Source organism: Hevea brasiliensis, chromosome 14 (assembly GCF_030052815.1).
Source record: "Hevea brasiliensis isolate MT/VB/25A 57/8 chromosome 14, ASM3005281v1, whole genome shotgun sequence".
In the NCBI taxonomy this organism is placed as follows: Eukaryota; Viridiplantae; Streptophyta; class Magnoliopsida; order Malpighiales; family Euphorbiaceae; genus Hevea; species Hevea brasiliensis.
The window spans coordinates 15,374,521-15,401,332 of NC_079506.1; the positions used below are offsets into that span (position 1 = coordinate 15,374,521).

Below are 26,812 nucleotides of genomic sequence, written 5' to 3' on the forward strand. Positions count from 1 at the left end.
CATACACATATATAATAAAATTTATAATTTAATCTATTTATTTTGATAAAATTAATTATTTAATTTTTTATTTTAAAAAATATATTAATTGCTCTTTACATTTTTTATTTCCTTCACCCATTCAACTTATAACAAATTTTCCATTAATCAGTGTGTTCGAAAGAAAGAAAAATTACTGTAGATGGAAACGACCTGACATGTTAACAGTGCAACGCGTGATTGACTTTTCTTCGCTATCCTCTGGCGCACTCATTATATCAAAAGACAGTTATGCCCTTGTCTCCCAAATGCACAAGCTTTAAAATTTTTATTAATATATTGGGCAGCTTTTCAACGTATTTCTTCTCTTATTGAATCAAGACTTTCAGACACTGCAACCACCACCTTCTAATTCTGTAGCTCTTCCTTCCCTTACAACAATGGCTGAAGCATTCCTCTTCGATCTTGCAATCAAAATAATGACAATGTTGGGTTCCCATACTATCCAGGAGATTGGCCTGTACTATGGCTTCAAAGACGAGCTTCACAAGCTCAACAGAATGGTATTGGAGAGAGAGTTTATTTGTAGCTAATTAGTTAGTCTGTTATAAATTCTGTTAAGCTGCTTAGTTTGGTAGCTCCAGCTGGTGTATGTAAATAATAGACGCTTGTTTGTCATTTTTCTGATTCTTGTTTTTCTGGTTCCATTTGATAAATTTTCAGGTATCCACCATCAAAGTTGTGCTTCTTCATGCAGAGGAGCTGTCATCGGAGAATCTTCAAGTCAAAGAGTGGCTTTCGATGCTCAAAGATGCATTTTATGATGCTGATGACTTGTTGGATGAGTTATCACTCAAGGCTTTACAAAAACAAGTAATGACTGGCACAAGAATGGCCAAGGAGGTACGCCTTTTCTTTTCCAGCTCAAATCCATTTGCTTATGGTCTTAAAATGGCTCATAAGATTAAGGCAATCAGAGAAACATTAGCTGAGATAGCTGAAAATAAGAAGTTTTTCTTGGAGGAGCGCCATGAGGAGAGGCGTATTGCAGCTAATAAGGCCAGGGACCAAGTTCACTCCTCACCACCTGAAGTAGTTGTTGGCAGGGAACATGATAAGGAGGCAATTATAGAGCTTCTGATGAAATCCAGTGATGAAGAGAATGTGTCAATTATTCCCATAATTGGAATTGGTGGATTGGGAAAGACAACATTAGCCCAACTTGTGTATAATGATGAGAAAGTCAAAGGGCAATTTGAGCCAAAAGCATGGGCATGTGTCTCAGATAATTTTGATGTAAAATTAATAGTTGAAAAGATTTTAGAATCTGTGTCTCGTCAGAAACCTAATTGTAGCGAGATGGATGCATTGAAAAGTCTCCTTCATGAAAAAATTATTGGGAAGAAATACTTGATTGTGTTGGATGACATATGGAATGAGGATTCAGAAAAATGGAATCGCTTAAAGGACTTGCTAGTTGGTGGTGCAAGAGGAAACAAAATAATAATAACCACGCGCCTTAGAAAGGTTGCAGAGTTGGCTCGCCCCATTGCTATGTATGAATTACAAGGCTTGCCTAAATCTGAATCTTGGTCATTGTTTGAAAAAATAGCATTCAAGCGAGGACAAGTGGTAAGTCAAAGCCATGAAGATATAGGAAGGGAAATTGTAGCAAAGTGTTGGGGGGTTCCTTTGGCCATAAGAACAATAGGAAGTCTCTTGTACTTTAAGGATTCCGAATCTGAATGGTTATCCTTCAAAAGTAAAGAACTCTCAAAGGTAGATCAGTGTGAAAGTGATATTTTGCCTACTCTTAAATTGAGTTATAATTATTTACCTTCGCATTTAAAACAATGTTTTGCATATTGTGCCTTATTTCCAAAAGATTACAAAATTGATATTGATATGTTAATACATCTTTGGATGGCACAAGGTTATGTGAAGCCATCGGATCCGAGCCAATGTCTTATAAATGTTGGTCTTGAATATTTTGGTGATCTTCTTTGGAGGTCTTTCTTTCAAGAAGTTGAAAAGGATGACTTCGGTAATTATACAACTTGTAAAATACATGATTTGATGCATGACCTTGCAATGTCGGTTGCTGGAGAGGAGTGTGCTTCATCAAATTTTGAGGTGGGATATACAAATGAGAAAATTTGCCATATTTCATTTGTATGTGATTGGCGCTCACATTTGAAACCTTCCATGTTTAATAAGACAAACAAGGTACGAACATTCCTTTTGTTAAATTCAGGATCGTTTCTTGGCAATGAGGAACTATGCCATTCAATTTTTCATAACATGAGACGTTTAAGGGTGTTAGATCTATACGGCTTAGATTTGAATACTCTGCCATTTTCTGTTGAGAAATTGAAGCATCTAAGGTATCTTGATCTTTCTAGGAATAGAAGTATCAAAAAACTTCCTGATTCAATCACCAAACTACAAAACTTACAAGTGCTGAAACTGGCAGGCTGTCGCGAGCTTATACATTTACCAAAAGACACGAGAAGGTTGGTCAATCTCAGGTGTCTTGACCTCGGATTTTGTTTGGGGTTGACTCATATGCCACGTGGGATTGGACAATTGAGTTCACTGGAGGGATTATCGAGATTTGTGGTAGCCAAGGATAATACTGTGTGCAGTGGACTCGGTGAATTACAAGGATTGAACAACTTGAGAGGGGAATTGAAGATTGTGAATTTGGGTTACGTGAAAAATGGTAAATCTGAATTTAAGGCGGCCAATTTGAAAGAGAAGCAACATCTTCAGAGTTTGGCATTAGAATGGAATAAAGACGGTGATGATAGCGAGGGTGCAAATGACGTTGAGAATGATGAAATGGAGTTGGAAGCATTACGGCCCCACCAAAATTTGAAAGAGCTATCTTTGGAGTTCTACCGAGGAGTGAAGTTTCCCAGCTGGATTTCTTCCCTCACAAATTTGATGTCCATTCGTTTCTGCTCTTGCAAAAGCATAAAGCGTCTCCCACCATTTGATCAGCTTCTTTCTCTTCAATCTTTGTACATTTCTGGATTAACTAATCTAGAGTATATAGTTACTGATGGAGGATCTTCATCATTCTTTCCTTCCCTAACACGACTCTACCTCTACCACTGCCCTAATCTGAAGGGATGGCTGACGTGCGTGAGGAATGATGGAACGGCAGACCTCCTTAGATTTCCTTGTCTTTCTATTTTGTATTTCCATAATTGCCCTAACCTGACTTCCATGCCATTAGTTCCGTCTTTAGAAAAATTGGAATTTGTTGGTGGCGGTGGGAAGCAATTAGAGCATATAATAAAGATGATTATTTCAGCATCACAGTCCAGCTCCTTCTCCTCCTCATCCTCTTCTTCTTCTTTCCCAATCTCTCAATTTAAAGATCTAAGCATTTATGAAGTTGAAGATTTAGAATTTCTGCCAGAGTTGCTGTTTAACCTCACTTCTCTGCAAAGTCTGTCTATTCTTAGTTGCCAAAAAATAACAACTCTGTCACGTGATGAGAATGATAAAGGAATGCAATGGCAAGGCCTTCAAAACCTCCGTTCTCTAGAATTTTATGATAATGGAAGCTTGGTGTCTCTCCCAAAGGGACTTCAGTATGCTACCACTCTGCATCGTCTCGATATTGAAGATTGTCCTAATTTGATGTCTTTAGCAGAGGGGATGGACAACCTTACCGAATTACAAATTTTGCGCATATTGAGATGTCCCCAACTAGAAGCAAAATGTGAAAAGAATGTTGGGGAGGATTGGCCCAAGGTTGCTCACATCCCAAATATTTATATCAATGGCGAAGAAATTCAACGGAATCTTTGATTAGAAAAATCCTGTGCACTTTCCCTGGGTAGGTACTCATCTTCAACCTCTATCCTTTCTGTGTTTGAAAGGCTTTTTCTGGTTCTTTCATTTAACATTTGGTAGATTCCAATGCATTTATATGCAGATGTGGAGAAACTTCAACTTGCAGTCAGTCTTCTACAACTTAATATTTTCATTAACTCAAGAGGAATTGCATACAAAACCAGCATCAGTTCTAGCTCTTCAATTTTTTGTTTTTGTGACTTGTTGAGCAGGTAACTCATGTTTGTTACTTGTGTGGTTGGAATCTCTGTATTTCTTGTTTATTTGTTCCTGAGATTTCTTCCTACAAATTAGCAGGAGTTTATGACCTTCGTAGTATGCTATTTCATGATAAAATTATACGGAAAATTATACTTTTATGGCATGTGACTTATTTATCCTTAGATGTTACAATGGTATCAATTTCTCATGCACTTCTCAACTTTTCAACAGTTTGTTTGGGTTGGGTTTCAAAAAGATGCAAGGAGAAAAAATAGGATTGGCAGAAATTCTAACTTAATGCTCATGTCCCCATGCTTGTGTATGGTTTCAGAAGTATCAATAAACCAGTGTTGTATGGATTTGCCCTTTTTCTAGTCTGATAAATATCACACTTCGATATAAGAATACAGATGACTCTGGATTGCTATGGATGCTGACACTTGAAGACCATGTATTTCTTCAGACCAATCTGGTATTGCTAGAATTATCCAACAAATTGAATGTTCATGAGATATTGTTATTATTTATCTATTTTTTAACAGATTGGTCTTTTGCAATTGGAGTGTTCTTGTAGGAGATTTAAGAGGGGAAGTGTGAAATAAATATTTCCTATTGGTTTCTTCAAACTTCAGATAATTAAAATGAATGATTCTCCTCTCCTATTTCAAGATGGAGAGAACAGTTGAGGATTGGCCTTTATTGTCTCAGAAGCACTAACTTTGGTACTTTCATATCCTATGAATGCCCATTTACAAACAAAAATCGTGCATTTATTCAAGTACTAATTGGTAGCATGGAAGAGGGGAAAAACATTAATAACAACTGCCAAGGGTTTCGACAAACAAGCGCTTTTCCTTAGTTCTCTATTTTCTTTCTGCTTATGATAAGAAAATTCTGCTTTTCTTTAATTGTCTCCTTCTTTCTGTTTTGTCAAGAAAATTTTGTTTGGTAGGTTGGTTGGGGTGAATACTTGCTTCTTTTTGAGAAATTTTCAAGTCCAGTGAAGCACTTTTACATGTACCATATTGTCCATAGAGCGCAGGTGTAATGTGTGGATAAGAACCCTTGAACAGCTTTTTCTTCAAACCAAGCAGGTAATACTTCCTCACTTCTTCTTTTATTCACTTTCCTATGAACAGGAAGATTTACAAACTGCACTAAGAAATTTCATCTTAAACAAGGTTTGGCATCAGGATAATGCTTCAAAGGTTGTAATTTGAACCTTAAATCCGATTCATCAATTGTGTGACATCCCAGTGGATGACAGTGCTTCAGAATTGGCAAGTAACTAATGATCAATGCCAGAGCAGAATTATTTTGGAAATTTTTCTTAATGTTGGCAGGAAATAAGTATGTCTACAAAGAAAATTATATTACAAATAAGGATATCTACAAAGCAAATTAATTAATCCTATAGAATATTTGAGGGAACCAACATAATGTTAAAAGAGTTTTTTGCATTGGTTTGCCTTAAATTCAGATATTCAGTCCAGTGGTTCTTCTGTCCCGTTTCAAAGAGCCAGAGGAGTAATTGAGGATGGCCTCTTTGTCTTATGGTACCAATCCTTGTAAGTTGATCATCTATGCATGCCTTTGAAGTTTGAACAAGCATGACCCTGCATTTATCCAATTGCTAGTTGGTAACTGAAAAAAGAAGAAGAAGAAGAAGAAGAAGAAGAAGATACACGGAATATTAAGAGTTTCAACAAAATCATATATTTATTTATTTATTTCTTCTGTTTCTGATATGAAAGTCTTGTTTGACGGTGTTCAATATTGCTGGTTGAAGAGGTTTGGATTTACATGAAGATCATTCTTTATCCAAGGTGAGTGTTTATGAAGGTTACATATCGTGAATTCATCCTAAACAATATTCTTTAGTTTATGTAGTTGGTTTAACTGCTTAATTAAATTAAATTAAATATTTCTATCTTGGGAAATACCTTCTTACATCACTCAAAATACAAAAAGCATAGAAACTTGGGTGTTATATTTTTAATAAAACCCTTATCATATTTCATATTTATAATTTATTGAGTTCTCTTTTTAAAACAAATACTTTTTAACTTTCTATAAACTGACTTGCAACATGTTCCTCTGCAGTCAGAATTTTTAGTGAAGTCCTGTCACAAAAGATACGTTCCTATATAGATCTAGTGGCTTTCCATGTGAGTTTGATCAAGGTGAGAAGATCTGAAAACCTTGCATTTAAGTTTGCAGTGGAATTCAGTATATTTTCTTTGCAATTATTTTGTAAACCAAGATATTTAATTAAAGATGTTTAGCATGGAATCAATGATCAGGCCTAGCATGCCTTACTTTTTTGTTCTTCCGTTGATCTTTGATTGGGTTATCTCTCTATTTTTGTAGGCTCCAGTCAAGGTTCTTCACAAAGTATTCTGAAATCTCCAATGACTAATATACTCTTAAAAACAATTTACCCTTTTGGATCTAGAGTGGTTCATGGAGCGGACATGAGAGTGGAAAACAATTCAAAATGATGCTGCCAGTTTGTCAAATGCATGCCTAACACTTCCATGTGAATGTTAGTAAAAGGTGTGGGTCAAGCTTGATACAAGAAATAGAACACTTCAACCAAGTAATACGCATATAACCGAGGAGATATCTTGAAGTTCAACTGCAGGCAAACAACAATGGTTAAGGTCACGAATGATAAGACTGCAATCCTCCTTGTAGAGATGGTTTTCCCCCCATATTTCAAGTTCTCATCAGCAAATGATTGCCCTTTTTTTTTTTAATCATTTCCTGTATGTTCTGCTGGTCAATTTCCTTTTTTTTTTTTACCCTTTTTTGTGGTTTACATGCGTTATCAATTTTATTATGTTTTCTGATTCACTTTTGGTAAAAACTTAATAAACCGCATTTTGGAGGGAAGGCAGAAATTATAAAAGCAATGACAGAGCTTTGTGCAAATCGCTGCTTGTAGTTGTGTTTTGGGTTGCAAACTATTGAAATGTGTATCTGAATTTTGCTATTTGCATTTAGTGCATGAGTGCTGGTATCTCCTCTTCTACTGCTGTTAACTCTAGCCATCAACATCTTCTTCTTCTTCCACATATAAATTACCGACATATAGCCACTAAAGAAATATTATATTTAAATATATAGTATTTCATTTACTTAATAATAAATTATCAAAAAAATATTTTATTCATTTTAACCTTATTTGAGATATAAGGTTTAAATAATTATGATAAGTAAAAACACATGAAAAATAAATCACAATTTTTCATAATTTTTTTATGGTAGTCATTTAATAATTTTTATTTTAAAACAGAATTAAAAGATGGCATTTGTTTAAGTAATGGAATGTTGGGCAGTGATTCAGTAATAAGCAAGTTTGCATGGGTTCATATGCATGGTGAGAACGAGCTCTTTTAGCGTTTTTAAATGGTCCGATCCCTTATTTTTTTACTTTATCTAAAATACAACGATATTTTAGGCCATTAATTATTTCAATCTTACACTGTTCCTTCGCACTGCATAATCAAGGATGAGGAGCTTGGGGACTTAAAATAACTTCAGAAGCTGTTTGTTCCTTATTATCATTTCCAAGAGGTCCCTTTTGTAGTAGACGACGATGACCAAATGTTCCATTTACTGAAGCCAAGCCTTCATGCTCAACGCCAAGAGAACAGGGGATTCTTCCACCAATAATAATCAAGGTTAGCAATATCAGCTTCATCATCAAACTGGACAACAATTAACATATACTTCAGATTTTATACATGTGTTTGAAAAAAAAAATGCATGAAATTTTATATATGTTACATCAACTTCAAAAAAAATTATCAGTGAAAAGATTAAAATAATTCGAATCAATTTAATTTAACAGTTTTTATCTTGTACGGACGTAGATTATTTATTATTTTATCTTAATAATAAAATTTAATATTTTTTATATTTAATTTACAAACAATAAAATATTATATTTACAGATTTATTGATATAAAGATTATCCCTACCATTTAAATTAATTGATAATTTTTAAATAAATTTTTTTTTAACAATTATGCTAAAGAATAAAAATGCATATCAAATTTAAATTAACAAATTTTGGTTAAGCATCCGACTTCATGGATCCATAACAGCACAAGAGAAAGCATCGGATATGATTTTATTGGTCCAAATTATGATTAAACTTAAAAAAATCGTATTGCAATTTAAATTAGATATTTTGTGAAATCTATTATGATAATAATAACTATTATAAATATAATAAATTTTCTTTATTACAGCAGTATATGAAATTACATGTACTTTTTTTTTATAATTTTTCCTTTATTTAATAATATAACATAATATTTTTATGAAGACTACGGTTTCACAATGAATGGGCTAGTTTTGTTTGACTTAGACTAAAGAATAAAGCTATTACTTGTTTATTATTGAATTTCTTCTTTGAATTTGATGTGCGACCTGCCTAAAAAAAATATTTGAGCTAATTAAGATAATTTGATTAATATTTTTTCATCTTTAAGGATGACATTAATAAAGGGAAATGTCTCAATTTTAAATTTTTTTATCTATTAATTATAAGATTTATCACTTTTATAATAAAATTTATTAAAAAGAGATTATATATCGAGCCCACCAATTAAAATGAGATGATTGACTAAGAAAAAAAAATTAAAAAAGAGATGATGCATAACTCCTTCCAAGATTGGTAAGAGAGTTTGTGGTAAATAGGAAAAAGCATTTAATTAGAAATTGAACGCATGTATAGAGCTTGACTATTCTAAGAGCACAAGTTGAATTAATTTTTAGCATTATTTGTAAATTAGGAGATTCTATCAAGTTGTAATTAATATTCTACAAATAATAAAATCTAGCCCATTTTTCTTTGGAGTAATATTTGGGCAGCACGACTTGTCATGCGATATTCCATATTTAGAGACTTTAGAACACTAAACTCAATTAAATTATAAATGGTTTTCTAAACATCTTTTGTGACTTGTGAAAATAAATCAATCACATATGATTTAATTATTACTTTGATTTTTTTTTTTAACAAAATCAATTAATAATAAACTCAGTTTCAAAGAAATCTCTTCATGAAATTGATACACTTTGTTAACATGAGTGATATTTGGGGGTGAAGTCTATGGTTTCACAAAGAATGGGCTAGTTTTGGTTGAGTTGGACTAAACAATAAATCAAATAGTTCTTGATTATTAAATTCCTGCTTTGAATTTTGATGTGCCACCTTCCTTGAAAAAAAAAATAAAAATTAAAGGAAGAAGTGATGAGCATAAAAAAAAATTTATTAGTTTAATAAAAATAAATTTGATATGATTCAAATTTTGTTATTAATTTTAAAATTTTTTTATTATCAGTTTAATTATAATTGAGTTAATTGAAATAACTGAATTTTTATTAATTAAAACATTAATAATTATAATATTATTAATAATATATTATTTATAATTATTATTTTTTGTTTTCTAATAATATTTAACTTGTAATTATTCTTTTACTAATAATATATCCTATTTATTAATTTTACAAATAAAAAATATTATAAATTTGAAAAATTAAATTGAAAAATCAAAAACTACATCAAAGGTTTAAGTCTATTCACCATAATTTTTACAATCACTTTATATTGGAAAGTGCACAGACTTAATAGATAAAGGGGTTTTACATTTGGGAATCAAGACTACATTTCTCTTGTTCATCTCTTTTAGCATATAAAAATAAAATAAAATAAAATAAAATAAAACTTTTTATAACATTGCAAAAATCAACTCTAAAAGAAATGGTCCAAAAAAAAATTAACTCGTTATATAGATTGGTGCAATACATTAATATATATATATATATATATATATATTTTATTTTAAAGGTTATTATATTAAAAAATTTAAATAATTAATCATTTAAAATATATGTTTGCAAAATAAGAGAGAAAATTATTGAAGTTAAAGACTGGCAGTTGGGTTCTAAATTTATTTTTTTTATGTTACAATTGCTTTACAACTTCTGCAATAAATATATTTCTTATATGTGACTAATCTTATACACATAATAATAATAATAATTGAATAAACCAACGCTACATTAACTGAATTGACTTAGTATTAGCATTAATAGTCTCTCACTTAACCAATCAATAGACACCAACACTTAGTACCAGTCTTGATAGACTCACTAGAAGATGGTATATGTCACGACCCAACCTATGGGCCGGACCGGCACTAGGACCTGGGCCAGCTTAAAGCCCCCGAGGCCCGTAGTAAGCCTAACTGTTCATTAACCCAACTCTAAGGCCCATTTGGGCCCAATATCAAGAAAACAAACGGACAGAGTCCGGCCATAAAATGGACTTACCAACGGGGAGTTTTCGACTCACCCGACCTGTAAACATAATATATAGTCAATTGGGGAGCTCAGCTCACCCTCCACATACTCATCAACATAATAATAAATGGGAGCTCAGCTCCCTCATCCAATCCATCAACATGCATAATATATTTAAGTTTACAGGTCCAACATGATAAAAATATTACAGACCAAATTCAAATAAATACTGCTAACACATGCGGAAATTCTAGGAGTAAATAAAATTACACAAACATGGATAAACAACCTGCGAAGGATAAAAGCAGGTTAACCCAGAATAAAATATCCTCCTGTGGCCTGTAAAAATTTTTGAACAGGAGTGAGCGTTCGACTCAGAGAGTAAAATATCAATCTTAACTATAATCTCTATAACTATCTGAACTAATGCACCCTGTAGAGTGAAATGCAACATAAACAACATTTTCACATCATAACATCAAAAAAGTAATTTGGAGCACTCACACACCCTGTAGTATCAATCATAACATATGGGAGCTGATCCCCTATACAGCTCTCTTAAATCCAACCTGGTGCCAGCGAATTACTCAAGCTCGGACTTCCACTTAATAACCAAATCGAGGGTCCCAGCGAATTACTCAAGCCGTGACTACCCCTCGAAGGAACGGGTCCCAGCGAATTACTCAAGCCGTGACTACCCCGTCCTATCCATAGTCCACACCACATCACACGCACGCCAACGCACGCACACTGCTCCAAATTACCACAACAACATCCATGGCACATCAACAGTTATGAATGCAACATAAATCGTGCCTAGAGTTTAACTACATAAATATATGCATATAAGTGATGCATGGGCATGCTTGAACATATAATAATATCGAAATTACAATTAAAATTAATATTTTACTCACAAACTTGACGACAAATTACTGTGGCGGCTGGGCGGAGGAAGAAGGCTGTCCCGGCTCACCTGACAATTACATTACATCTATTTAATAAATTTGACTCAATACAAACAAAGAAAAATATCAAGTACGTCCTAAGTCGTGCCGAAAATCCGGCAGAGTCTCCCCTATACCTAGGACCTACCCAACCTGCAAAAGGGCTAAAAACGCACTTCTATATTCACAATCCATATATCAACAGTTAAATCATATCACACAGCCCCTCCTGGGCCCATCAAATCAATCATCCATCACAATACGCAAAATTTCAATTTAGTCCTTATTATTGATCATTTTTGCAAAACTGCCCAAACAAGCTCTAAAAATTATAAAACTTTGCCCCGCGGTCCTTAGCAATATTACTAAGCTATTGCAAAAAGAATCGTAATTTTCTAAGCTACCACGAATATTTTATGGATTTTTAATCCTATTTAAGCACTAGAAATTACGAAAAAGCAAGGTTCGGGTTTACCTTTGCCGATTCCGACTTCGGGAACGCGCTCGGGACGTTTGACAATGGGGGGCTAGCCAAAACCTCGGCCCAATTCGGAGACTTTTCCAGAACGTCCGTCATCGCCCAAATTTGCGCATCTGATCAATCGCCGAATTTCTGCGAATCGAGGATACCTACACGAAGCCCATAACACGGGGGTTAGTACATAAATTTTTCAGAATTTTCTAAGCTCATTTAATGCTCGAAAATACACCGCGGTTCGTGGGACCCACCGAAAAACGGTGTCGAAAAAATTCGAAATTTATGTCGTTGCGAAGCTCTCGACGAATGGAGCGTGCTGGTAGCCTCGGTTTTCTCGTGGGATTCACGGTTTTCGAGAAATTTAGCCCAAAAGTCGAAATGGGCTAAAATCTTCCCGAGCAAAAATCGGACAATCCGCTCGATGGATTTTGGCGTTCTTGGTGTCTATGGAAAGCTCTCGCCGAGTAGATGGTTTTGGACATAAGACCCGGTCCAATCGGTGGCCGGATCGGCCGGATTGGCCGGAAGTCGGCGCGCGCTGGCGGGGCGTTACGGCGTTCGGCCGTTTGTGCATTTGCGGTGGCCACGGCTGGCTGGCGCGCTGGGCCGGCTGGCGGCGGCTAGAAGTGAGGAGAGAGAAACGAGAGAGAAAAGAGAGAGGGACGACGCGCGCGGGAGAAGAAAAGGAAGAAGGAAAAGGGCCGGTCCGATTCGACCGGTCCGATCCGGTCCGGTTCGATTCGGCCGGTTCGATTCAGGATACAAAATTTTGAATTTTTACTCTGCCTCGGGACCGAAAACGAGGTCCAAAAATTTCGAAAAAATTTCATAAAACTCAGAAAAATACGTAGACTCCAAATATATTTTTAGTTTTGCCACGTGGTCTTTAAATTAATTTTTAAAAATCATCAAAGTTTATATTTTCGGAAAATCGAACCCGATTTTTAAAATCCGAAAAACCTCAAAAAAATTCCTAAAATTTAAATAAAATTAAAATATCAAAAATACTCATAAATAATAAAATTTGGGGTGTTACATTCTTCCCCCCTTACAGAAAATTCGTCCTCGAATTTTTACACAAGGCAGAATAAAACACATGATTATGCATTGAACAAGTAAGGGTACTTGCTACGCATGTCCCGCTCTGACTCCCAGGTGCACTCTTCCACTGACTGACTCCTCCACAAAACCTTGACCATAGGGATCTGTTTGGATCTCAGCTGTCTCACTTGGTAGTCCACTATGGCTACAGGCTGCTCCTCAAATGTCAAGTTCTCTTTCAGCTCTATCACATCCATTGCAAGACATGAGAAGGATCAGAATGTATTTCCGAGCATGGAGATGTGAAACACGGGATGAACGTGAGAAAGGTTGGGTGGTAGCTCCAACCGTAGGCAACCGCTCCAACTCTATCAAGAACCTCAAAAGGTCCAATATACCGAGGTGCCAACTTGCCCTTCTTTCCAAATCTCATGACTCCCTTCATTGGAGAAACCTTCAGGAATACATAGTCGCCCACTGCAAACTCCACATCCCTCCGTCTGGGGTCTGCATAACTCTTCTCACATCGAAAGTCTCCCTCGTTCCCTGATTAAAGGAACTACCTCTTAAGTGTACTGCACTAGGTCTACATCATGCACCTTCGCTTCCCCCAATTCTGTCCAACACAGAGGAGACCTACACTTTCTTCCATATAATGCCTCATAGGGTGCCATCCCTATGCTGGAGTGATAACTGTTGTTGTAGGCAAACTCCACCAAAGCTAGCTGCTCATCCCATTGACCTCCAAAATCCAAGACACTCATGCGAAGCATGTCTTCCAGTGTTTGGATTGTCCTTTCGGACTGTCCGTCCGTCTGAGGGTGGAAAGCCGTACTGAAGTTCAACTGTGTGCCAAGTGCTTCCTGTAACTTTCTCCAAAACCGAGAAGTGAACTGGGGCCCTCTGTCAGATATTATGGAAGCCGGAACTCCATGCAATCTGACTATTTCTCGAATGTAGAGCCGAGCATACTGTGCCACAGAGTAGGTAGTCTTTACAGGCAAAAAGTGAGCTGATTTGGTCAAGCGGTCTACAATTACCCATATCGAATCATATCCTCGCGTAGTACGAGGCAACCCAGTCACAAAATCCATAGTAATCATTTCCCACTTCCATTCTGGGATAGGGAGCTCTTGCAGCTTCCCTGACGGTCTCTGGTGTTCAAACTTCACCTTCTGACAAGTCAAGCACTTGGACACAAAGTCGGCTATGTCTCTCTTCATGCCATTCCACCAATAGCTATCTTTCACATCATGGTACATCTTGGTGGAACCTGGGTGGATACTGTACAGTGTGTAGTGTGCCTCTCGCATGATTTCATTCCTGAGGTTATCCACATCGGGCACACATATCCTAGAACCTTGCACTAGGGCGCCATCATTGGCAAATCCAAACTCACCACCTTCACCTTGCTGTACTCTTTCTATGATTTTCATCAATTGTTGGTCTCTGTGTTGGGATACTCTAACTCTGTCCCTCAAGTCTGGCCTCACTGAAAAGTGAGCCAACAATACCCCCTCATCTGACAGATCTAGGATTAAACCTTGATCCATCAACTCATGTACCTCCTGAATCAGTGGTCTCTTCTCTACTGAAATGTGCGCCAAACTGCCAGAAGATTTTCTGCTCAAAGCATCTGCTACAACATTGGCCTTCCCAGGGTGGTACTGGATGGTGCAATCATAGTCTTTCAGAAGCTCCATCCATCTCCTCTGTCTCAAATTCAAGTCCCTCTGTTGGAAGATGTACTTCAAACTCTTATGGTCGGTGTATATCTCGCACACTTCACCATACAGGTAGTGTCTCCAGATTTTTAGCGCAAAGATTACAGCCGCCATTTCCAAATCATGGGTGGGGTAGTTCTGCTCATGCCTCTTCAGCTGCCTCGAAGCATAAGCCACTACCTTTCCATTCTGCATCAAAACACACCCTAGGCCAACTCTGGAGGCGTCACAATATACGGTGTATCCTTCACCACTCACAGGTAGTGTCAACACAGGGGCAGTGGTTAGACACTCCTTAAGCTTCTGGAAACTCGCCTCACAGTCATCTGTCCAAATGAATGGAACATTCTTCCTGGTCAACTTAGTTAGGGGAGCCGCTATCCTGGAGAAATCTTGCACAAAACGCCTATAGTAGCCAGCTAAACCCAGAAAACTTCGCACCTCAGTGACTGTTGTAGGCCTAAGCCAATCGATTCTGACTTCAATTTTCTTGGGATCCACTTGAATACCGTCACTTGAAACCACGTGTCCCAAGAATGAGATGCTTTCTAGCCAAAATTCACATTTTGAGAATTTGGCATATAGCTGGTGCTCCCTCAAGGTCTGCAACACCATCCTCAAGTGCCACACGTGTTCTTCCTCGGTCCGAGAGTATACCAGAATGTCATCTATGAATACGATGACAAAACGGTCCAAAAATGGCTTAAACACCCTGTTCATCAAGTCCATGAAGGCTGCTGGTGCATTAGTGAGTCCAAAAGACATCACCAAGAACTCATAATGACCATATCTTGTCCTGAAAGCCATTTTGGACACGTCCTCATTCCTGATTCTCAACTGATGGTAGCCTGATCGCAGGTCTATCTTGGAAAAGAATTTAGCCCCTTGGAGCTGATCAAACAGATCATCGATCCGAGGAAGTGGATACTTGTTCTTCACTGTCACCTTGTTCAACTGTCTGTAGTCAATGCACAACCTTAATGACCCATCCTTCTTTCTCACAAATAGAACAGGAGCACCCCAGGGTGAAGTGCTCGGACGTATGAAACCCTTGTCCAAAAGCTCCTGTAGTTGCTCCTTTAACTCTTTCAATTCTGCTGGTGCCATCCTGTAAGGTGGCATTGAAATGGGATTTGTACCCGGAACAACATCAATGCAGAACTCTATTCCCCTTTCTGGTGGCAACCCTGGAAGCTCTTCAGGAAAGACATCCATGTATTCTCTGACAACAGGAACATTTTCCATGCTGACACTTTCTACAGATTTATCTCTCACCAATGCCAAATACCCTTGGCATCCGCGCCTCAACATTTTTCTGGCACTAATTGCTGACACCAAATTATATGGAGCCACGCTCCTGTCACCATCAAAGCTAAACTCTTCCACACCAGGTATGTGGAAGTATACCTTTTTGTTCCTGCAGTCCAAAGTGGCATAGTGAGTTGCCAACCAATCCATTCCCAGGATTACATCGAAGTCCATTACTGGTAGAGGAACCAAGTCTGCTGGGAGGATCTTTCCATCCACTACCACTGAGCTACCCGGAAATACCATGTCTACATCTATGTTGTCACTAAGTGGGGTAGCTACTGACAAAGGGCATTCTAAAGTTGTAGGGTTTCTACCCAACCTCATGGCAAACACAGGGGAGACAAATGAGTGCGTAGCACCCGGATCTATCAAAACACGAGCCTCATAAGAATGGACTGAAGAATACACCGCCACAACCGCATTTGAAGCTTGAGCATCTGGTGGGTCGGGGTGAAAACCCGAGCTTGACCCCTACGAGTGGCGTAACCACGATCGACTTCTACCTCCTGATCTGCCTCCAAATCCACGTCCCCCTTGTCCTCGGCCCTGTTGGCCACTGAACTGACTGCCTGCCATGTTGGAAGCACCCGGATACAATTGTCGAGGAACATTCGCAACAGAACCTTGTGACCCCATCTGTGGCTCGCTGAACATGGGGCATTCCCTAGCAAAGTGACCCGGTTGGCCACACCTGAAGCATACTCCTGATCCCATCAAACAAGGTCCTGAATGTCCTCTTCCACACTGTGCACAAGGTGCCAAGGAAGATCTGAACTGCACCAGAATCGCTGTACTCGAATCGCTTCCATTCTTTGGATCCGCACTCGGTCCAATCCTCGTGGTCTGTGTCTAAAACCACTTCTCTTGCTCCTACCCTTTCCTCTGTAATTACTCTGGCCACCACTATCCGGAGTACCCATGGAAGGGACACCTGAGGAACCATCTGCTCTGTTTTTCTTTGCTCTTCCGCTGTCATCCACAGCATAACTGATCTCAATCTGTCTAGCTCGATCAACCACCACATCAAAAGACTGGTCAGACATCATGGCCAGGTTTGCATATCTCCTGTCAAGCCCCTTTAGGAATCTTTTCACCTTCATAGTCTCTATAGATACTGCTGTAGGGGCATATTTGCTCAATTCCAGAAATTCTGTAGCATATTCATCTACAGACCTGCCATTCTGTCTTAAGGCCTCAAAGGCCCACTGCTTCTGATCTCTGAAGCTTTCTGGCACAAACCGATTGACAAAAAGTTCCACAAACTGAGCCCATGTCAAACCCTCTATCCGGGGTAACACGTAGTCATTCATCCATTGTCTAGGCATGGGCCCCATGACGTGCTGCATACATTCTATCAGTCTTCCATTAGTCAACTGTAATTACATTTCGCCGTCTGCGAGAATCCAAAACCGATATGCATCGTCTGACACATCATAGGTAACAGGCACCAATTTCTTGAAATTTATGATCTGTTTGTAAGATTCCTCTCTTGGTGCGGTGGACTGCTGCTGCTGTGGAGGGTGGACCATATACTGAGCCATCATGTCGATGGTTCTCTGCAGACCAGCTAGAGTAGCTGCCATGGGGTCCATGGGACCCTGTGCCATGAAAGACTGTTCCTGAACTGTGGGTAGCTGCTCTTCTACTTGAGCAGCTCTAGGCCTCCTACCCCGCCTCCTGGCGGCGCCTCATCTGTCGACACCTCGTCGAGCACATCTCGCTCGTGCGATGGCGGCTCTCCTGCTTCTACGCATTTTCCTGAAATTCAGCAGCATTAGCCCCCAAAATTCAAAACTGCACATTGCACAGCTCTATAGACTCATATTTATACATAACATATGGAGCAGAAACTAGAAGCAAAGATGACAATGCAAGACGAATGTGGACCCTATATTTCCGCATGTGACTCCTAGTAGACTCTTCCCAACACTTAGACAACTTTTCCCTAGGAATCTGGAGCCTAAGCTCTGATACCACATTTGTCACGACCCAACCTATGGGCCGGACCAAGACTAGGACACAGGCGACTTAAAGCCCGAGGCCCGTAGTAAGCCTAACTGTTCATTAACCCAACTCTAAGGCCCATTTGGGCCCAATATCAAGAAAACAAACGGACAGAGTCCGGCCACAAAATGGACTTACCAACGGGGAGTTTTCGACTCACCCGACCTGTAAACATAATATATAGTCAATTGGGGAGCTCAGCTCACCCTCCACATACTCATCAACATAATAATAAATGGGAGCTCAGCTCCCTCATCCAATCCATCAACATGCATAATATATTTAAGTTTACAGGTCCAACATGATAAAAATATTACAGACCAAATTCAAATAAATACTGCTAACACATGCGGAAATTCTAGGAGTAAATAAAATTACACAAACATGGATAAACAACCTGCGAAGGATAAAAGCAGGTTAACCCAGAATAAAATATCCTCCTGTGGCCTGTAAAAATTTTTGAACAGGAGTGAGCGTTCGACTCAGAGAGTAAAATATCAATCTTAACTATAATCTCTATAACTATCTGAACTAATGCACCCTGTAGAGTGAAATGCAACATAAACAACATTTTCACATCATAACATCAAAAAGGTAATTTGGAGCACTCACACACCCTGTAGTATCAATCATAACATATGGGGTGATCCCTATCTGACTCTCTTAAATCCAACTGGTGCGGCCAATTACTCAAGCTCGGACTTCCACTTAATAACCAAATCGAGGGTCCCAGCGAATTACTCAAGCCGTGACTACCCCTCGAAGGAACGTGTACCAGCGAATGACTCAAGCCGTGACTACCACGTACTATCCATAGTCCACACCTCATCACACGCACTCCAACGCACGCTGCGCTCCAAATTACCACAACAACATCCATGGCACATCAACAGTTACGAATGCAACATAAATCGTGCCTAGAGTTTAACTACATAAATATATGCATATAAGTGATGCATGGGCATGCTGAACATATAATAATATTGAAATTACAGTTAAAATTAATATTTTACTCACAGACTTGACGACAAATTCGTGGCGGTGGGCGGAGGAAGAAGGTATCGGCTCACGACAATTACATTACATCTATTTAATAAATTTGACTCAATACAAACAAAGAAAAATATCAAGTACGTCCTAAGTCGTGCCGAAAATCCGGCAGAGTCTCCCCTATACCTAGGACCTACCCAACCTGCAAAAGGGCTAAAAACGCACTTCTATATTCACAATCCATATATCAACAGTTAAATCATATCACACAGCCCCTCCTGGGCCCATCAAATCAATCATCCATCACAATACGCAAAATTTCAATTTAGTCCTTATTATTGATCATTTTTGCAAAAACTGCCCAAACAAGCTCTAAAAATTATAAAACTTTGCCCCGCGGTCCTTAGCAATATTACTAAGCTATTGCAAAAAGAATCGTAATTTTCTAAGCTACCACGAATATTTTATGGATTTTTAATCCTATTTAAGCACTAGAAATTACGAAAAAGCAAGGTTCGGGTTTACCTTTGCCGATTCCGACTTCGGGAACGCGCTCGGGACGTTTGACAATGGGGGGCTAGCCAAAACCTCGGCCCAATTCGGAGACTTTTCCGTGCAGTGCATGCGGCGAAATTTGCGAACGATCAACTGTCGAATTTCCGCGAATCGAGGATACCTACACGAAGCCCATAACACGGGGGTTAGTACATAAATTTTTCAGAATTTTCTAAGCTCATTTAATGCTCGAAAATACACTGCGAAGTTCCGTGGGACCCACCGAAAAACGGTGTCGAAAAAATTCGAAATTTATGTCGTTGCGAAGCTCTCGACGAATGGAGCGTGCTGGTAGCCTCGGTTTTCTCGTGGGATTCACGGTTTTCGAGAAATTTAGCCCAAAAGTCGAAATGGGCTAAAATCTTCCCGAGCAAAAATCGGACAATCCGCTCGATGGATTTCGGCGTTCTTGGTGTCTATGGAAAGCTCTCGCCGAGTAGATGGTTTTGGACCCAAGACCCGGTCCAATCGGTGGCGGATCGGCGGTTGGCCGGGAAGTCAGCGCGAAGGCGTTCGTGCGGCGTTTCGGCCGTTGGCTGCGTGGCCGGTCATGGTGGCGGCGCTGTCATGCTGGCTGGGTCAAAGTGAGAGGAGAGAGAAACGAGAGAGAAAAGAGAGAGGGACGACGCGCGCGGGAGAAGAAAAGGAAGAAGGAAAAGGGCCGGTCCGATTCGACCGGTCCGATCCGGTCCGGTTCGATTCGGCCGGTTCGATTCAGGATACAAAATTTTAAATTTTTACTCACTTTCGGACCGAAAACGAGGTCCAAAAATTTCGAAAAAATTCCATAAAACTCAGAAAAATACGTAGACTCCAAATATATTTTTAGTTTTGCCACGTGGTCTTTAAATTAATTTTTAAAAATCATCAAAGTTTATATTTTCGGAAAATCGAACCCGATTTTTAAAATCCGAAAAACCTCAAAAAAATTCCTAAAATTTAAATAAAATTAAAATATCAAAAATACTCATAAATAATAAAATTTGGGGTGTTACAGTATATCCTAGATTTCTTATTTTTATTTTTATTTAAATAAATATAATATATATGTGAGTTATTTCCATGATTATTTTTGTCCATAGAACAATTTATTTCGTGATCTAAAATATTTTTTAAAAAAATTGAAATTCACACTTAATCATTAATATTACTTCATCCAATAATTAAAAATCTATTATTCACTTAATAAAATCTGGTTCGAGTCTCTACTCCCTTAATCTTATAAAAAAAAATTAACATTTATTTATTTATTTCATCATTTTAGTAACTTTTTCCTATTTATATTACATACATATATTTCCTCATATTTTTGGAGTAAATATTTTTCATAGGTGTAGAAAGCATGAGCAAAAATTTGGAGGAAAAGTCTAATTTCCACAAAGAATAGGCTAGTTTTGGTAGACTTGGAGTAAAGAATAAAATATATTAGTTATTTATTTTTTTACATTAATTACTTTAATGTTAAAATAATCTATCAGCCTGTGACTCCTAAGTATCAGAGTTCCTGGTCCACCCACACAGCTTTTTAATTTAAGCAGACAAATCACAGCTTTTTAATTTATTTTTTTTAGGATTTATAATTAGATATTATTAACTGAAAGGTGCTTTATCATAAGTAAATTAAGATAAATTGGAAATCATGGTAAATGGTGTTTTGAACGAGTCCTATTTATCTGGACGAATTTTGGCATCAACATTACACTTATAAATCTTTCACCTCTAATCTTCTTTCATCAATATTTTGAAAATTGGTGTGAATCTTCAAATTGAATCATTTAATCAACTGGTGAAATTAGGAGTGTGAGAGAGAAATAGGTGGAAAAGATAGAGTGGGAAGAGGGATCATAGTGGATGAGAAAAAAAAATAAAAATTTATAATTTAAATCAGAAATTCAAAAGAAAAAAGGTTTTATTTTGGTAATAGAAGCCTAAAATTGCATATATAATAATAGAATGTAGGACAGTGATTCAGTAATAAGCAAGTTTGCATGCATGGGTTCATGAAATGGTGCGAACAAGCTCTTTTATCTTTTATATATCTCAGCTTTTGTAATAATAATAATAAAAAAAAAATACAACGATATTCTTGGCCATTATTTCTATATTACACTGTTCCATCCCAGTGCATAATCGAGGACCAGGACCTGGAGGACTCGGACTACCGGGAGCATTTCCAGCTGGAGAAATTGGTACTTGAAATAGTCTAGGCATTATCATCTGATTGTATCTGAAATTGGCATAAACGTTTTGCTTTGAAGCTGAAGTAGTTATTATATTTTCATATTCCCTCAACTTTCCCATCATCTGGTTTCTCTTCACATCTTCAAAACCCAAGTAGCTGTTCTTCCCAGCTTTTGCTTTCCCTGCTACTTGAGAACCAAACCTTCCCTTCTCTGAAGCCAAGCTTTCAAATTCAACTCCGAAAGAACAAGGGATTGATCCACCCAGAATCAAGATTGGCAATATGATCAGCTTCATCATCAAACTGGACAACAATTAATTAATATAAACTTCAGATTTTATATATCTGTGAAATATATATATATATATATATATATATATATATATATATATATATGCATGAAATTTATTTGTGTTAATAAAAAGAAGAATTACCTTCCCATTAGAGCAATTTCGTATGAAAGTTGCTGAATGCTTTGCCTAATTGCCTCATCGTAGTTCATGAATACTCTATATATATATATATATATATATATATAAGTATACTAATAAATAAATAAATTAATTAATTAATTAAAATATTTGTATTCTTGCCTAAAGACATTGTGAATATCAAAAGACTTTTGGTCTACAAAGTCTAGCCACCAATTCCCATTATATTAATTCATGTATCAATTTGATTCTTATCCCCTTTGTCTTATATGTGAAATAGCAGTGTTGTTCATCATTTATATTAATTTATTATATCATCTGATATATGTCATAATATTAGTATTTCTTGAGAATTTTTATAAAATAATATAATTTTAAAATAAATTATTATTAATAAAATATATTTTACATCAACTGCAATAAAAAAAAATATTAGTGAAAAGATTAATATAAAGGGAATCACTTTTAATTTAATAGCATTTTCTAAGTTCTGAATAGAGAAGAATCAACACTATGCACAATATTAATTTTATTAAATATAAGAGTATATATGTTAAAAAAAATAACTGTGTGCAAAATATTAGTATTAATTACTGTATATAAAATTATAAAAATTTAGAAATATTAGCCTTTTTCTATTTTTAAAATGTAAGCGATAAAATTTTAAATTTGAATATTTATTAATTTATTATTATAATATTCATCATTTTTATGGTGAAATAAAAAAAATTTATTTCTCTCTATGTGCAGTCCAAAAATAATATCTAAATTTTAAAATAATAATGTTAACTCGCTTCTATCCCATTTAATTACTCAAAGTACTAACTCATTTTTGGCTTTTTTGTCACATCAATTAATTATAATTTATAAGATATTACGTAAATAAAAATATGAAATCAAAATAAATATGAAATTAAAGAATTAAAGCAAATAGAAATATTATAATAAATTGTGAAACATAAAACATATATTTAGCAATAATAATAATAATAATAAACAAAATTCGACTGTGTTCTTGTAGACTCCATGTCCTTTATGGACGCTACTCGTCAACCACGGCCTTCGTCTTCACGGGAATAGGCGTTGCATTGGACCAATGTCCACGGCAAGTTTACGCGTATAAAATAATCTATCAATTAATGACTTCAAATGACAACCACAAAAAGATAATTCTTTGATTGATCGAGTCACCCGCGCGACCACCACAAGTTGCTTGAGACTAATTAGGCAAGAGGTAATTCTTTGATTGATTTGCTTCTAATTATATGTATATATGTATTTGTTGACTATAAATTCAACAAGCTCATTAAATTTCATATGCCTCCGTTATTATATTATTATTATTATTATTGTTAACATTTATAATAAGAGTCTATTTGATATTTAAGTTTGATAGTAAAAATTATTTAAAAAAAAATATCATTTCAAATGCTGCTAAAAAATTAGAAAAAGTTATTTTATTATTTTAATATTCTTATTACTAAAATTTTTTTTAGGTCATCAAAATATTGATCAGCAATGGGAATGAATAAGTTTCATTCTTTCTGTAGGTGTTTCAAAATCATTTCATTATCATTTTCTTAATTTTTATTTTGATTTTAAAGCTTAAATGAAAAACTTATATAAATAATATATTATTTCCCTGAGAGATTACCCCTTCATCTCAAATCTTAGCTTTGCCTCTGAAAGTAGATAGCTAGACTGGAAGCTCCACAATTTACCATGGAGATCAGGTAATTCTTCTTTTTTTTTTTTTAATAATTAATTAAGTTCTTGGTTAAGCCAAGAACTAGTCTTAAGAGATAATAGCCTCAGACAATATTACTCTTAAAATGGGGTAAAGAAAATCACCACATACGCCTCAAAGCAAGAGCTGTGTGGGTCTTGGGTGAAATTTATGTTTCTTGGTCGATAAATTGCTGCAACAGAGAACTTCTCTTTGGTTCACTGTTTCTTTCATTTCGCTTGCAGCAGGAGCAATACTGCCATTGGAATTTGCAGGCAGCTGCAATTCAAGGTCACCTTTCTCTTCCTTCCATGCTTCTATCTCTTCAAAAGCCTTCAATTTCATCTCCTTGTCTTTCCACCACAGAATAGCATAAAGGTCAGCAACAATCATGACAGATCCGACGGCAGTTCCAACGTATAATTCTTCTTTTATTCTTTACACCTTCAGAAATTATTCTGTCGCTCATAAAGATCAATTAAATATTATAAAAACTAACAATGATTGTGCAGATTATTGATCAAGAAGTTGCTGGTCTTGATTTTAATTGTTGTGGGTTCAATCCCATTGATTTGCTATCGAAGCTGAGGCTGAAAAGTTTGCTTCACTGAAAGGAAGAAAAGATAAAATTGGCAATCATAGGACTAGTATATATGCTTATGCCTATGGAGATCGAAGCCATATGATGAGAATTGAGAAAGCCAAGTGAATCTGAATTCTAATATTGGCTTAACGTACGGGTAGCCAATATCAAGTCATGTTAATTATAAGAAAAACTCCGACGTCATAACTTACCACTATGAAGAAAAGAAACAAACTATAATTCAATAAATTAATTAAATTTCTCAAACAAAAAAGAAGATTTTTTCTCTCAAATGCAAAATATAAAATATTTTAGACATTAATTCGAATATGCACTATGATTCCTTTATGGAATAGATATATAAATTATTCAAGATTCATTTGTTACACAATAACTTATGTAAATTTATCAATAATTTGTTAATAAATATGTCATCGATAAATTTCCGTGATTACATAATAGATAGAGAGATTTATTTATGAAGTATATTAAATTTAAATATTTATATTTTATATTTATAATAATTAATTGAGAAAAGAATTTTCCGTGACTAATATTCTAAAATTAATAAAGTCCAGCTCATTTGTCTTTGGAGTAATATTTGGGCTGCACGACTTGAGCATTTTGGCAGAATGTCATAATCCATATTTGGAGACTTTAGAACACCAAACTCAATTAAATTATAAATACTTTTCTAAACATATTTAGTGACTTGTGAAAAAAATCAGTCACATATTATTTAATTATTGTTTTGAATTTTTTTCTCAACAAAATCAATTAATAATAAACTCAGTTAAATTGGTCAATCGATTAATTGTGTAGCAGATTTAATTATTTATTATTTTTAATTATCAACAATTTAAATTAATATCTATTATTTTTTTGAGGGTATTGTAAATACAATATGTGTTCAAGGCACCCTAAAAGCCAATAGAGAAGAAGATTTATCCTAGATTAGAAGAATTTTAAAAAATTCAATTTGCCAGTTCCAGTATTTTTTGATGGTCAAATCTCTATATTAGAATAATTTGATACAGTGTCTAGAAGCGCTAGGGAGTTCGGAGGGCAATTTCAACCATGAACTCTTTAAAGCTATGCTAATGGAAGTTGTGCCCTAAATGAAGAAAAGTATCGACTACCTCATAGAAGAGAGGACTAGATGGCTAGTCAGTCAAGAGTACCGATTCAATCTAGCTACCCCAACAATAGAACTATTGCTCCTAACTAAATTTTTAGTAATACTAATCTAGTAACTCACTTGGAAATTTATGCTACATTAGCGATCCTTGATAGTAATTCCAAAAGTGAAGGTGCAAACTTCGAGTTCAGAAATCTGTTGATAGTGATTTTAAAAGACAGGATTTTCATGCAAAACTCCACATCAGCATATCTCACTTTTGAAATCACCATATTGAAAGTGAATAAAATCTCTTTCTTGCATGAAATATTTTAGCAATATGTGAATTATTTTTTAATTATTTTTTATTATTAAAAATACTATTTTAATGCCATATTAACAAAAATTAACAATATCAAACAAAATGATGTGTTTGCTAATAGAGTATTACTACAGAGTACTACTTTATCACGAAATAAACCTTAAATCTTGAAGCAAAAATGAGCGAAACTACAAGGTAATTTTTTATAGTTTTCACTTTTTTTTATTCCACATCAATAGATTTCTCTTCCATGTCAGTAGATTTCTCTTCTACATCAGCATATTTTTATTTCACATCAGCACCTTTTGATTGAGAAAAGACGAAAAGTCGTCATTTGCTAATGGTGTGAAACCTTAGGATATCACTTTATCACAAAGTAAACTACATGCCCTAAAGTAAAAATTAGATGAAATTTCATGTACTTTTTTTTATAATTTTCCTTTATTTAATAATACAACATAATATTTTTATGAAGACTACGGTTTCACAATGAATGGGCTAGTTTTGTTTGACTTGGACTAAAGAATAAAGCTATTAGTTGTTTATTATTGAATTTCTTCTTTGCATTTTGATGTGGTACCTACCTAAAAAAAATATTTTAGCCAATTAAGATAATTTGATTAATATTTTTTCATCTTTAAGGATGATATTAATAAAGGGAAATGTCTCAATTTTGAATTTTTTTATCTATTAATTATAAGATTTATCACTTTTATAATAAAATTTATTAAAAAGAGATTATATATCGAGCCCACCAATTAAAATGTGATGATTGACTAAGAAAAAAAATTAAAAAAGAGATGATGCATAACTCCTTCCAAGATTGGTAAGAGAGTTTGTGGTAAATAGGAAAAAGCATTTAATTAGAAATTGAACGCATGTATAGAGCTTGACTATTCTAAGAGCACAAGTTGAATTAATTTTTAGCATTATTTGTAAATTAGGAGATTCTATCAAGTTGTAATTAATATTCTACAAATAATAAAATCTAGCCCATTTTTCTTTGGAGTAATATTTGGGCAGCACGACTTTT

At 35.8% G+C, this 26,812-nt stretch overlaps 3 protein-coding genes and 1 long non-coding RNA gene across 16 annotated transcripts in view; 2 read left to right on the plus strand and 2 right to left on the minus strand.

Moving 5' to 3' along the window:
- The window catches only part of LOC110649167 (putative disease resistance protein RGA3), a 94,562-nt gene extending 87,581 nt beyond the window's left edge, over positions 1-6,981 (plus strand). For 11 of the 13 annotated variants that reach the window (XM_058135343.1, XM_058135338.1, XM_058135335.1 and 8 more), the window contains 3 exons: positions 5,802-5,873; positions 6,151-6,230; positions 6,418-6,981. The gene's annotated coding sequence lies outside the window, so the exon portion shown is untranslated. The remainder of the gene's footprint in view (positions 1-5,801; positions 5,874-6,150; positions 6,231-6,417) is intronic. The other 2 variants (XM_058135346.1, XM_058135348.1) reach the window with 1 other exon arrangement.
- LOC131172799 (putative disease resistance protein RGA1) lies at positions 420-3,801 on the plus strand. The gene is made up of 2 exons (XM_058134321.1): positions 420-542; positions 703-3,801. Exons 1-2 carry the CDS (start codon positions 420-422, stop codon positions 3,799-3,801), a joined length of 3,222 nt encoding a protein of 1,073 aa, XP_057990304.1.
- A 3,558-nt stretch (positions 6,982-10,539) lies between the features above and the next one.
- LOC131173276 (uncharacterized) lies at positions 10,540-11,878 on the minus strand. The gene is made up of 3 exons (XR_009143533.1): positions 11,791-11,878; positions 11,286-11,344; positions 10,540-10,707 (listed from the first exon to the last, which is right to left on the minus strand). It is a non-coding gene; the product is annotated as an uncharacterized LOC131173276 (long non-coding RNA).
- A 9,035-nt stretch (positions 11,879-20,913) lies between these two features.
- Positions 20,914-22,102, minus strand: LOC131172800 (uncharacterized). The gene is made up of 3 exons (XM_058134322.1): positions 22,035-22,102; positions 21,495-21,903; positions 20,914-20,922 (listed from the first exon to the last, which is right to left on the minus strand). Exons 1-3 carry the CDS (start codon positions 22,100-22,102, stop codon positions 20,914-20,916), a joined length of 486 nt encoding a protein of 161 aa, XP_057990305.1.
- Between the last annotated feature and the right edge of the window lie 4,710 nt (positions 22,103-26,812).

What these genes read in the sequence shown, in the direction of transcription:
- LOC131172799 (XM_058134321.1), top strand. Translation starts at nt 420, where the DNA reads ATGGCTGAAGCATTCCTCTTCGATCTTGCAATCAAAATAATGACAATG. An exon ending in TTCACAAGCTCAACAGAATG is followed by an intron (nt 543 to 702) that starts GTATTGGAGAGA and finishes ATAAATTTTCAG; the next exon opens with GTATCCACCATCAAAGTTGT.
- LOC131172800 (XM_058134322.1), bottom strand. Translation starts at nt 22,102, where the DNA reads ATGAACTACGATGAGGCAATTAGGCAAAGCATTCAGCAACTTTCATAC. An exon ending in GAAATTGCTCTAATGGGAAG is followed by an intron (nt 21,904 to 22,034) that starts GTAATTCTTCTT and finishes ATTGTTGTCCAG; the next exon opens with TTTGATGATGAAGCTGATCA.